The sequence below is a fragment of the Salvelinus namaycush genome, chromosome 7 (genome assembly GCF_016432855.1).
Source record: "Salvelinus namaycush isolate Seneca chromosome 7, SaNama_1.0, whole genome shotgun sequence".
Taxonomy (NCBI): domain Eukaryota; kingdom Metazoa; phylum Chordata; class Actinopteri; order Salmoniformes; family Salmonidae; genus Salvelinus; species Salvelinus namaycush.
This window is the reverse complement of record NC_052313.1, coordinates 55,913,947-55,925,707: the sequence shown is the minus strand read 5'-3', so window position 1 is coordinate 55,925,707 and position 11,761 is coordinate 55,913,947. Positions and strand designations below refer to the sequence as shown.

At 45.6% G+C, this 11,761-nt stretch overlaps 1 protein-coding gene across 1 annotated transcript; it reads right to left on the bottom strand.

The window, feature by feature from the left end:
• Nucleotides 1-9,774: 9,774 nt before the first annotated feature.
• On the bottom strand, nt 9,775-10,872 carry nr0b1 (nuclear receptor subfamily 0, group B, member 1). Its single transcript, XM_038997134.1, has 2 exons — nt 10,320-10,872; nt 9,775-10,016 (listed from the first exon to the last, which is right to left on the bottom strand). Exons 1-2 carry the CDS (start codon nt 10,870-10,872, stop codon nt 9,775-9,777), a joined length of 795 nt encoding a protein of 264 aa, XP_038853062.1.
• Nucleotides 10,873-11,761: the final 889 nt, after the last annotated feature.

Here is an 11,761-nt window from a genome sequence, read left to right as displayed (position 1 = left end):
GCTGGAGTGGTGTAAAGCTCGCCGCCATTGGCCTCTGGAGCAGTGGACAAGTGTTCTCTGGAGTGATGAAACATGCTTCAACATCTGGCAGTCCGACGGACAAATCTGGGTTTGCCAGGAGAATGCTACCTGCCCGAATGCATAGTGCCAACTGTAAAGTTTGTTGGAGGAGGAATAATGGTCTGGTACTGTTTTTCATGGTTCGGGCTAGGCCCCTTAGTTCCAGTGAAGGAAAATCTTAACACTACAGCGTACAATGACATTCTACACAATTCTATGCTTCCAACTTAATGGCAACAGTTTGGGGAAGGCCCTTTCCTGATTCAGCCTGACAATGCCCCTGTGCACAAAGTGAGGTCCATACAGAAATGGTTTGTCGAGATCAGTGTGGAAGAACTTGACTGGCCTGCACAGAGCCCTGACCTCAACCCCATCGAACACCTTTGGGATGAATTGGAACGACGACTGCGAGCCAAGCCTAATCGCCCAACATCAGTGCCCGACTTCACTAATGCTCTTGTGGCTGACTGGAAGTCCCCGCAGCAATGTTCCAACATCTAGTGTTAAGCCTTCCCAGACGAGTGGAGGCTGTTATAGCAGCAAAGGGGGGACCAATTCCATATTAATGCCCATGATTTTGGAATGAGATGTTCGACGAGCAGGCGTCCACATACTTTTGGTCATGTAGTGTACATGTTTCACATTGCAATGCATGTTCATATAGAGTAAATGTATTTCACAATGCAACGCTCACATTACTTTTGATATGATTTTCTTCTCTTTTGTTAGAAAAGTCAGTCAATCTGGAAAATTTCAAGAACTTCAAGTGCAGTCGCAAAAACCATCAAGCGCTATGATGAAACTGACTCTCATGAGGACCGTCACAGGAAAGGAAGACCCAGAGTTACCTCTGCTGCAGAGGATAAGTTCATTAGAGTTACCAGCCTCAGAAAATGTGTCCCAAATAAATGCTTCACAGAGTTCCAGTAACAGACACATCTCAGGAGAAGACACAGCTTTTGGTTTTATTAATTTATTGCCACCAGAGCCCGCTGGTGTAACTGCTTACTGACTGTACACTGTGACGTTACTGCATGATTGTAGCGGGTTTACTAACACATTAGTTATATTAGCTACGTTGACTATGGCGATACTTTAGCTAATATGGTGACAACGATGTAGGCTGTGTGTAGCAGGTTATGATATGGTTTGGCTTGGAAAGGTTTTTTCACCTGGTCACATACAGCTGATGTGTTGTGCATTGAAGTCCACAAACAAAGTGAAATGTGAGAGGAGGAGAGCGCATAGCGGCTAGAAGGAATACAACGTGGCTGGCTGCTATGATCAGGGGTGTATTCATTCCTCTGATTCTGTTGAAAAATGTTTCTTAAACAAAGGCAAATGAAACAGGGATAAAAATACCTGAATTTATCCAATTGAAACTCTCCTTTGCAACTGTTGGACGAATGATTACACCCTAGATCAGCTAGATGCAGGCAAGAGTGTGCAAGGTGGTATTGAATGTGTCACTGTCTGTCATCTCCATGTATTCTCTCGACCTGTGTGCACCTACGTTGTAAACTTTCATTCATAGGCTAGGTTGTAGCAACCTCATGATGGGTACAGGGAAAATGTGAGTATCATGTAGTAGCCTAAACCCATCACTGTTACATTGAACTGGGTGAATGGAATATGAATGACAGTCATCCAATATGCTGTAATAGAAATAAGGCCATGCTCATGAACAAAAGAAATGGTGCTCCCTCATCATAAATGTCACTGACCGCCACTGGTGTGTGTGTTGATTCAAAATGGCAGGTGTACTGTAGCTAGAGAAAAAGAAGAGCCAGATCAGGAACGTAGACATTCTTTGTGAAACACTGTCATCTGTTGGTCATGGCTTGAATTGTAGCCTACATGATGTTTATAGTCAGTTTCACCAGTCAGCCCAAAAACCACAACTCTTCTCTGCATAAACAAACACCTGGATTTGGCCAAGACACATGAGCAACGTGACGAATAGATCTGTCACGTACCCTACTTGTAGATATCTCTGGGCCCCTCTCTAGCCCGGCCCCTGAACAACGGTGCATGGCCTACATAAACAAACACCTGGATTTGACCAAGACACATGAGCAACGTGACGAATAGATCTGTCACATGTACCCTACTTGTAGATATCTCTGGGCCCCTCTCTAGCCCGGCCCCTGAACAACGGTGCATGGACTACTACAGTGAATGAGGTCACTCTGATCGATAGATTTTAGGGGCAAACCTAAATCCAGATGGATTACATTATTGTCTGCACTCTGTCTGCACCACTGTCACAGTGGAGGCTGCTGAAGGGAGGACAATAATGGCTGGAATGGAGTCAATGGAATGGAATCAACCACGTGTCTGATATGTCTAATACCATTCCATTGACTCCATTCCAGACGTTAATATGAGCCGTCCTCCCATCAGCCTCCACTGAACTGTCACCAAGGCAACTTTTCTAGTTGTAAACAAATGTATTTTCATAAACCCCAAGCCTTAGTAATTTGAGCACACTGAAAGCTTGAGCATGAGTTGTGAGCGTGAGTTGTGAGTGTGGGTTGTGAGTGTGGGTTGTGAGCATGGGTTGTGAGCGTGGGTTGTGAGCGTGAGTTGTGAGCGTGGGTTGTGAGCGTGGGTTGTGAGTGTGGGTTGTGAGCATGGTTTGTGAGTGTGGGTTGTGAGCGTGGGTTGTGAGTGTGAGTTGTGAGCGTGGGTTGTGAGTGTGGGTTGTGAGCATGAGTTGTGAGCGTGGGTTGTGAGCGTGGGTTGTGAGCGTGGGTTGTGAGCGTGGGTTGTGAGTGTGGGTTGTGAGCATGGGTTCCGAGTGTGGGTTGTGAGCGTGGGTTGTGAGTGTGGGTTGTGAGCGTAGGTTGTGAGTGTGGGTTGTGAGCGTAGGTTGTGAGTGTGGGTTGTGAGCATGGGTTGTGAGTGTGGGTTGCCAAGGCAAAATGGCTGCCGCTGTGAGAGTGAAAAAAAGGTATATTTTTTTTAAGTAGCTGTTGCCCTCCCTGGCTATGAACTCATTACACCGATGGCCTCCATCGGGCTGAAAGACAGCTCTCCCCAGCTCTCTCCCTTGTCCCCCTCAGATGGTGACATCGCATAGCAGCAGCAGCAGCTTACAGTCAGCCACACACACACACACAGACACACTGCAGCGGCACATGGAGGGCTGTGACAGCTGTGTTTTTACTAGCCTGCAGAGTAATAATTAACTTGTTATCATCTTTGGCAATTAAGAGCTTAATTGGAAAGAAAGCAGAGAGGTTGTGTAGGGAGGGAGGGAGGGGGAGAGAGAGAGAAAGAGGCAGTGAGGTACAGTTGGTACAGAAACAACCCTGGGAAATAAACCAAGGGGTGTCTCATGCCACTCATCCTCTGTAGAGATGACTGATGAAGTGGTTTGTTCGAACTTCCCCTCAACGTAACACACACACACACACGCCCCCTCTATTAGCATAAATCCTACACCAGCAATCCTACACACCCTCTCCTCCTCCTCAGCCCAACTTCATTCCCAACGAGAGAAGTCTCAGTACACCTGGGGCCGGAGGACGGGAACGGAAAACAGTTGGGCACCAGCTTGATGACATAAATGAAATGAAGCGTAAAGCAGCGGAATCCTCGCTGAATAGAGGTGCTTGTATTTAACTGTCAGAACAAAGCGGCAGCAGACCTCTGCCAGGGTGAATGACTATATTAATCACTGTGCCTGTTTATAATTCACACCCTGAGATGATCCTGTTTCATGCAACTTTCAGGGGGAGGGAGGGAGGGAAGGAGGGACTGCCCGGTGCGATGGGGAGCCTCTCCAAAGGGGGAGGAAATATGAAAGAAAGAGCTTAAAACGAATTAGGAAACATTTGAGCAGAATATACATGATCAGGCAACAATGCAATTATTGGATCAATGAACCAGTGGGTTAAGCCTGTAGCACCTCCTTATACACAATGTAAGGAAATGTGCCACTCCTACACAGGTAATACACAAGTCGGGTCTCTATTAAATAACAGCAATGTTGCCACTCCTGCACCAATTGGCTGAGTTATTGGCTATATTATCTCTGTGCTATTCCAAAAGAAGCAATAAACAGCATGGTTTTATATCTATCTTCTCTCAGATAGATCGTCCAATGAGGAAATCAATTAGCTTAGCAGATGCTGCGTTTAGGGTTGAAATGTTGCTAATGTATTATTCATGATCCATTCCTACAGACGGAGGTTTACTGGATGAATCCCTCTCATATTCATTAAACAGATTCAAAGCCATTTGAGTTGTTCTTCCCAACAGTAGCATAGTATCGCTGCTCCTGCTCTTTCCCGGTGTAGTTCATAGTTGCCAGTTAGCATTAACACAGTGATGCTGTTTCACTGGGCGTCGCACAGAAAAGGACCCACATCCCACCTCTGACACCAACTGACGAGGCACAGCAAGGGGAAAATGTGATCTCTTCTTCTCATTATGTTCTCTATGACAAGACACAGCGATGGGGGAGACAGGGGTATTATACGGTAACTAGGGCAGAGCTGATACCACGGTTTAGGTTGTCACATTAGGAGAAAGTGAAGAGGACATGAGAAGTCTATGGGGGAACTGAACTCTAGGGAGCAGATTAATTAGAGAAGGCATGCAGAGAGAAGCCGTGCGCTGTAGAGACAGAGAAAGAAGGTCTGTGATGCCCTGGAAGAGGCCTGCTGTACTGACAGCCTGGCTCCTTGGGATCAATCCATCATGATCTCCTGCCTCATTTGAAATGGGATGGGATCACTTAGGGATGCCATGTGTCAAACACTGACTTAAACTACAGCGCTAGGATGATTGACAGAGTGAGATATGTATCTCTTTGGGTGACTGAGATGTCAAAGTGCCACCATAGGTGGTTCTGAAGCATGTAGAGCTCTGCTGGATGGATTCAGAGCAGGATTCAGAGCTGGGTTCAGAGCTGGGTTCAGAGCTGGGTTCAGAGATGGATTCAGAGCTGGGTTCAGAGTTGGGTTCAGAGTTGGGTTCAGAGCTGGGTTCAGAGTTGGGTTCAGAGATGGATTCAGAGCTGGGTTCAGAGCTGGGTTCAGAGCTGGATTCAGAGCAGGGTTCAGAGATGGATTCAGAGCAGGGTTCAGAGTTGGGTTCAGAGTTGGGTTCAGAGCTGGGTTCAGAGCTGGATTCAGAGCTGGGTTCAGAGCTGGATTCAGAGCAGGATTCAGAGCTGGGTTCAGAGCTGGGTTCAGAGCTGGATTCAGAGCAGGGTTCAGAGCAGGATTCAGAGCAGGGTTCAGAGCTGGGTTCAGAGTTGGGTTCAGAGTTGGGTTCAGAGCAGGGTTCAGAGCAGGGTTCAGAGCTGGGTTCAGAGCTGGATTCAGAGCTGGATTCAGAGCAGGATTCAGAGCTGGGTTCAGAGCTGGATTCAGAGCTGGATTCAGAGTTGGGTTCAGAGATGGGTTCAGAGTTGGATTCAGAGCTGGATTCAGAGCTGGGTTCAGAGCTGGGTTCAGAGCTGGGTTCAGAGCTGGATTCAGAGCTGGATTCAGAGCTGGATTCAGAGCTGGATTCAGAGTTGGGTTCAGAGATGGGTTCAGAGTTGGATTCAGAGCTGGGTTCAGAGCTGGGTTAGGAGCAAGGTTCTGAGTTGGGTTCTGAGTTGGGTTCTGAGTTGGGTTCTGAGTTTGGTTCAGAGCTGGGTTCAGAACTGGAGGTCAGATGGGTTGTGTAGAAATAAGGCAACTCTTGGATTCATTTCTCGGGGTCTCAACTTACTGTTGAGAGTTAGAATAGTAGAAAACACAAGGTGCAATTTCAAAATTTGGTTGTGCATCAGGAGTTTTTCTCTTGTAATGTCAGTCTCTGATATTCAGTCAATTACCCCATGTCAGCTAACATTTTAGTTAGTTTAGCGGCCATGGTCGAATTACCGTCCGAGGAGTCACCATTTCTTTTGTTAGTCAGTCTCACTCAGATATCATTACATTTAAGTCATTTAGCAGACGCTCTTATCCAGAGCGACTTACAAATTGGAAAGTTCATACATATTCATCCTGGTCCCCCCGTGGGGAATGAACCCACAACCCTGGCGTTGCAAGCGCCATGCTCTACCAACTGAGCCACACGGGATATCATAATAAAAACTGCAAACATTTCTCTCCGCCCCATGGCAAAATTAATAGAATTGTGGCAAACCTGCTTTAAAACTGCAACATTTTCTGTACACCCAATGGCAAAATGGATGGTAATGTATGGGTGTGGGTATGCAGTTCAAAGATTTTTTGGCTCCCACCCCATCAAAGTTGCCCCGCCCTCGCTTCATGTCCACATCGCAGTTCAACCCTAACCCTCAACCTCAACCCTAACCCTAGCTTCATGTTGACATCCTAGTTTAAACCCTAGCCCTCAACCACAACCCTAACCCTAGCTTCATGTTGACATCCCAGTTTAAACCCTAACCCTAGCCTCAACCACAACCTTAACCCTAGCTTCATGTTGACATCCTAGTTTAAACCCTAGCCTCAACCACAACCTTAACCCTAGCTTCATGTTGACTTCCTAGTTTAAACCCTAGCCTCAACCACAACCTTAACCCTAGCTTCATGTTGACATCCTAGTTTAAACCCTAGCCCTCAACCACAACCCTAACCCTAGCTTCATGTTGACATCCCAGTTTAAACCCTAACCCTAGCCTCAACCACAACCTTAACCCTAGCTTCATGTTGACATCCTAGTTTAAACCCTAGCCTCAACCACAACCTTAACCCTAGCTTCATGTTGACTTCCTAGTTTAAACCCTAGCCTCAACCACAACCTTAACCCTAGCTTCATGTTGACATCCTAGTTTAAACCCTAGCCTCAACCACAACCTTAACCCTAGCTTCATGTTGACATCCTAGTTTAAACCCTAGCCCTCAACCACAACCCTAACCCTAGCTTCATGTTGACATCCCAGTTTAAACCCTAACCCTAGCCTCAACCACAACCTTAACCCTAGCTTCATGTTGACATCCTAGTTTAAACCCTAGCCTCAACCACAACCTTAACCCTAGCTTCATGTTGACTTCCTAGTTTAAACCCTAGCCTCAACCACAACCTTAACCCTAGCTTCATGTTGACATCCTAGTTTAAACCCTAGCCCTCAACCACAACCCTAACCCTAGCTTCATGTTGACATCCCAGTTTAAACCCTAGCCTCAACCACAACCCTAACCCTAGCTTCATGTTGACATCCTAGTTTAAACCCTAACCCTAGCCTCAACCACAACCTTAACCCTAGCTTCATGTTGACATCCTAGTTTAAACCCTAGCCTCAACCACAACCTTAACCCTAGCTTCATGTTGACATCCTAGTTTAAACCCTAAACCTATCCTCAACCACAACCCTAACCCTAGCTTCATGTTGACATCCTAGTTTAAACCCTAAACCTATCCTCAACCACAACCCTAACCCTAGCTTCATGTTGACATCCTAGTTTAAACCCTAACCCTCACTTCATGTTGACATCCTAGTTTAAACCCTAACCCTCAACCACAACCCTAGCTTCATGTTGACATCCCAGTTTAAACCCTCAACCTTAACCCTAACCCTAGCTTCATGTTGACATCCTAGTTTAAACCCTAACCCTCAACCACAACCCTAACCCTTACTTCATGTTGACATCCTAGTTTAAACCCTAAACCTATCCTCAACCACAACCCTAACCCTAGCTTCATGTTGACATCCTAGTTTAAACCCTAACCCTCACTTCATGTTGACATCCTAGTTTAAACCCTAACCCTCAACCACAACCCTAACCCTTACTTCATGTTGACATCCCAGTTTAAACCCTAACCCTCAACCACAACCCTAGCTTCATGTTGACATCCCAGTTTAAACCCTCAACCTTAACCCTAACCCTAGCTTCATGTTGACATCCTAGTTTAAACCCTAACCCTCAACCACAACCCTAACCCTAGCTTCATGTTGACATCCTAGTTTAAACCCTAACCCTCAACCACACCCCTAACCCTACCTTCATGTTGACATCCTAGTTTAAACCCTAACCCTCAACCACAACCCTAACCCTAGCCTCAACCTTAACCCTAACCCTAGCTTCATGTTGACTTCCTAGTTTAAACCCTAACCCTCAACCACAACCCTAACCCTCACTTCATGTTGACATCCCAGTTTAACCCCTAGCCTCAACCACAACCTTAACCCTCACTTCATGTTGACATCCCAGTTTAAACCCTAACCCTAGCCTCAACCTTAACCCTAACCTCAACCATAACCCTAACCCTAGTATTTCCATGGGAACATCTTTACTCATAGAGGACCTCTCTGTCGTTGTTTGTGGATATGTTCTTAAATATTGCATTTCAACATCCATACGCTAAGCAATGAAACTTTTCAGGACTTTTTTCAACTGTGTATGTTAAGTATTGTAAGAGTGTATTTATTGTAAGAGTGACGTCTCTACTTCCTCCTCTTCCTTCTCCTCCTCTTCCCACTCTTTCTCATCTTCCTCTTCCCCCTCCTATAATGAACTTAGCCCACATTGATCACATTTATCATCAGGCCTCACCGCCACTGCCTGCTGCCTCCTCCCACGGCCTCCGCCCAGCGTGTCTTCACAGCAACACCTGTCAGGCCTGGCAGCCGTCCCCTCTCCTTACTGCATGACTGGAAGCCCACACGCCTCACCCCGGGTCCATGCCACTCCTGATCCCCACAGCCACCTGCCATGTGCCTCTTCATTCCATTGATGTGTGTGGCATGTGGTGTGGGTATCCTAACAGCCTGGTCTTATCCTGACACTGGTTGGCACCAGACACGTGTTTTGACCCACCTCACCCTCACTAGATGGTACAGCAGGGACCGACCCAGTCCAATGACCTGCCCTGACATGAGATGCTTTGTCATTGGTGTCTGGAGGCGTGTTGAATGAATGCATATTATTAGAAACACTGGTAGCACTACTTCTGTTTTTAACATATTCACAGTACCTCATAAAGCAGTTTACAACCTAGACAGTTCAGGACCTATGGGAGAGCTGAAAGCCTTGGGATTGATGTAGTTGTCAATGTCTGCATGAATGGATATGTCTTTCTCTAGACTGCCTCAAATTCTCTCTTAGGTTTGTGGGTGAGCATTGCCCTCTTGAGGTGAAACACAGTAATGCATTATCCCTGTCAGCATTATCCAGGTCATGTATTATGTAACCATGTGAAATGGCTAGCTAGTTAGCGGGATGCGCGCTAATAGCGTTTCAATCGGTGACGTCACTCGGTCTTAGACCTAGAAGTAGTTGTTCCCCTTACTCCGCAAGGGCCGCGGCTTTTGTGGAGCGATGGGTAACGATGCTTGGTGGGAGGCAGTTGTAGATGTGTGCAGAGGGTCCCTGGTTCGGGGCAAGGAGAGGGACGGAAGCTATACCGTTACAATACAAAACAAACAAATAATATTGAATGTATTATGCAGCTATGTCAGCATTATCCAGGTAATGTATTGCAATGAAATAAGATTGAATATATTATGGGTTTGTTATTAGACATAACTGTAGGTTATCATTTAAAAAAAGATGATATAGGTTGATAAACTGAAATAACCACATGCAAAGTTCAGCAAACACTTTTATTTTACAAAAATAGGATGTGTTATAGCAAAATAAATACATATGGATAGCAACCCTACAGTATACACCTGCCTGTTGTTATTCTGTTCAGCCTCCAGTCCACAGCCCTGTCTATATTCAGTCTTTAAACAGTTTATTCAGTCTATTTTCCGTAAAACATCTCGAGGAGAAGTTCATTCATGCTGACCGTGCCGATGACAGGTTTGAAGAAAAGTCCAGCAACAACGTTTGCATTGATGGACCGTAGCATGGAGAGCGCGATGAATAGTTTAGTGAACCTTGTAGAGTCTCTTCGGTGAGTGACTTTCACATATTCATTAAGTGCTTGATGCGCTTCGCTCTGCAGTGCCTGAATGTAGCTTTGACACCGGAGCTCTGCAATGTCTAAGGAGGGAATAAAATGGAAGTTAAAATCAGAAACTATTAAGGTGAACTCAAACGAGTCAAAAACAGTCTCTTAGTTAATAATAGCCCATTCATAATATAATAATAATAGGCTACTAATAATAATGATAATAATTATCAAAACAATAATAATAATACTGATAATAATAATTATAATGATGATGATGATGATCATTATTATAATAAAAATAATAACAAAAACAACTATAATAATAATAATAATAGGCTTGCTAATAATAATGAAACGAGTAAATGTACCATAAAACAATTTGTTTAACAAACCTGGATTGAAGAGAATGGCTCCCTTTAAATATGCATATTCTTTGGTGCTGATGTCCAGTCCCCAACATTTATTCAAAAACATTTTTATTCCTTGGACATCAGTGAGAGAAACGCCTTGGCCACTGCGCCCGTGCGCGGTCTCCTGTCTTCCTTGTCCGCTGGTTAGTATGTTCTGTAACATACTGAAATCTGGCGTCTCCATGGTCTCGAAGTCGATCAAGTCCTGCGCCATGCCCAAAACCAGCAGCTGGGCCCAGCTGTTGCGCACGAGCTGTAACTGGTCCTCCGCTGGAAGTTCCCGAAAACAAAGTACATTTTTAACAAACTTCAGCGTTTTTAAAAGCGATGCCGACGCTGCTTTACACGTTGTCTGGGGAGAACGGAGAACCACTTTCTTCTTAGAGCCACACGAACAAGCCTGCTGTTGAGGGACCGCCAACCTCGTCCGCCCCTGTGAATGCTGATTCGGTTGGTTGTCGTTTTTCAAAATGCTGTAAAGGATGCTTCTTTGTCCCCTTTCGCCGAGGCACTGGCAGCTGTCAAAGCAAGCCATCCCGTCCTTCTGTTGATAGCTGGCAAAGACAACCCTGGCGACGTGGAAGGTGAGGTTTTATATTTCCTTCCTCCTCATTGACAACTTGTTTAGACTTTTTAAATATTCGACGACACCGCCCACCCAGTTCTCCACAGGCGCACGACTAGAGGGAGCCAGACAGCCAGTTGCCACCAAAGTCCAAAGTGGTTTCATACAGTACAATAGCCAATTTCTGGATTATGCAAAAGACACCCTGAATTAGATTTTCTAATTAATTAGGTTATATGGTGCATTCGGAAAGTATTCAGACCCCTTGACTTTTCCCAAATTTTGGTATGTTACAGCCTTAATTAAAATTGATTACATTTTCAGGTCTCTCCAGAGATTTTCGATTGGGTTCAAGTCTGGGCTCTGGCCACTCAAGGACATTCAGAGATTTGTCCCGAAGCCACTCCTGCATTATCTTGGCTGTGTGCTTAGGGTTGTTGTCCTGTTGGAAGGTGAACCTTCGTCCCAGTCTGAGGTTCTGAGCGCTCTGGAGCAGGTTTTCATCAAGGATCTCTCAGTACTTGGCTCTGTTCATCTTTCCCTAAATCCTGACTAGTCACCCAGTCCCTGCCCCTGAAAAACATCCCCACAGCATGATGCTACCACCACCATGCTTCACCGTAGGGATGGTGTCAGGTTTCCTCCAGACGTGACGCTTGGCATTCAGGCCAAGGAGTTCAATCTTGGTTTCATCAGACTCTTGTTTCTCATGTTCTGAGAGTCTTTTAGGTGCCTTTTTGCAAACTACAAGCTGGCTGTCATGTGCCTTTTACTGAGGAGTGGCTTCTGTCTGGCCACTCCCATAAAGGCCTGATTGGTGGAGTGCTGCAGAGATGGTTGTCCTTCTGGAAGGTTCTCC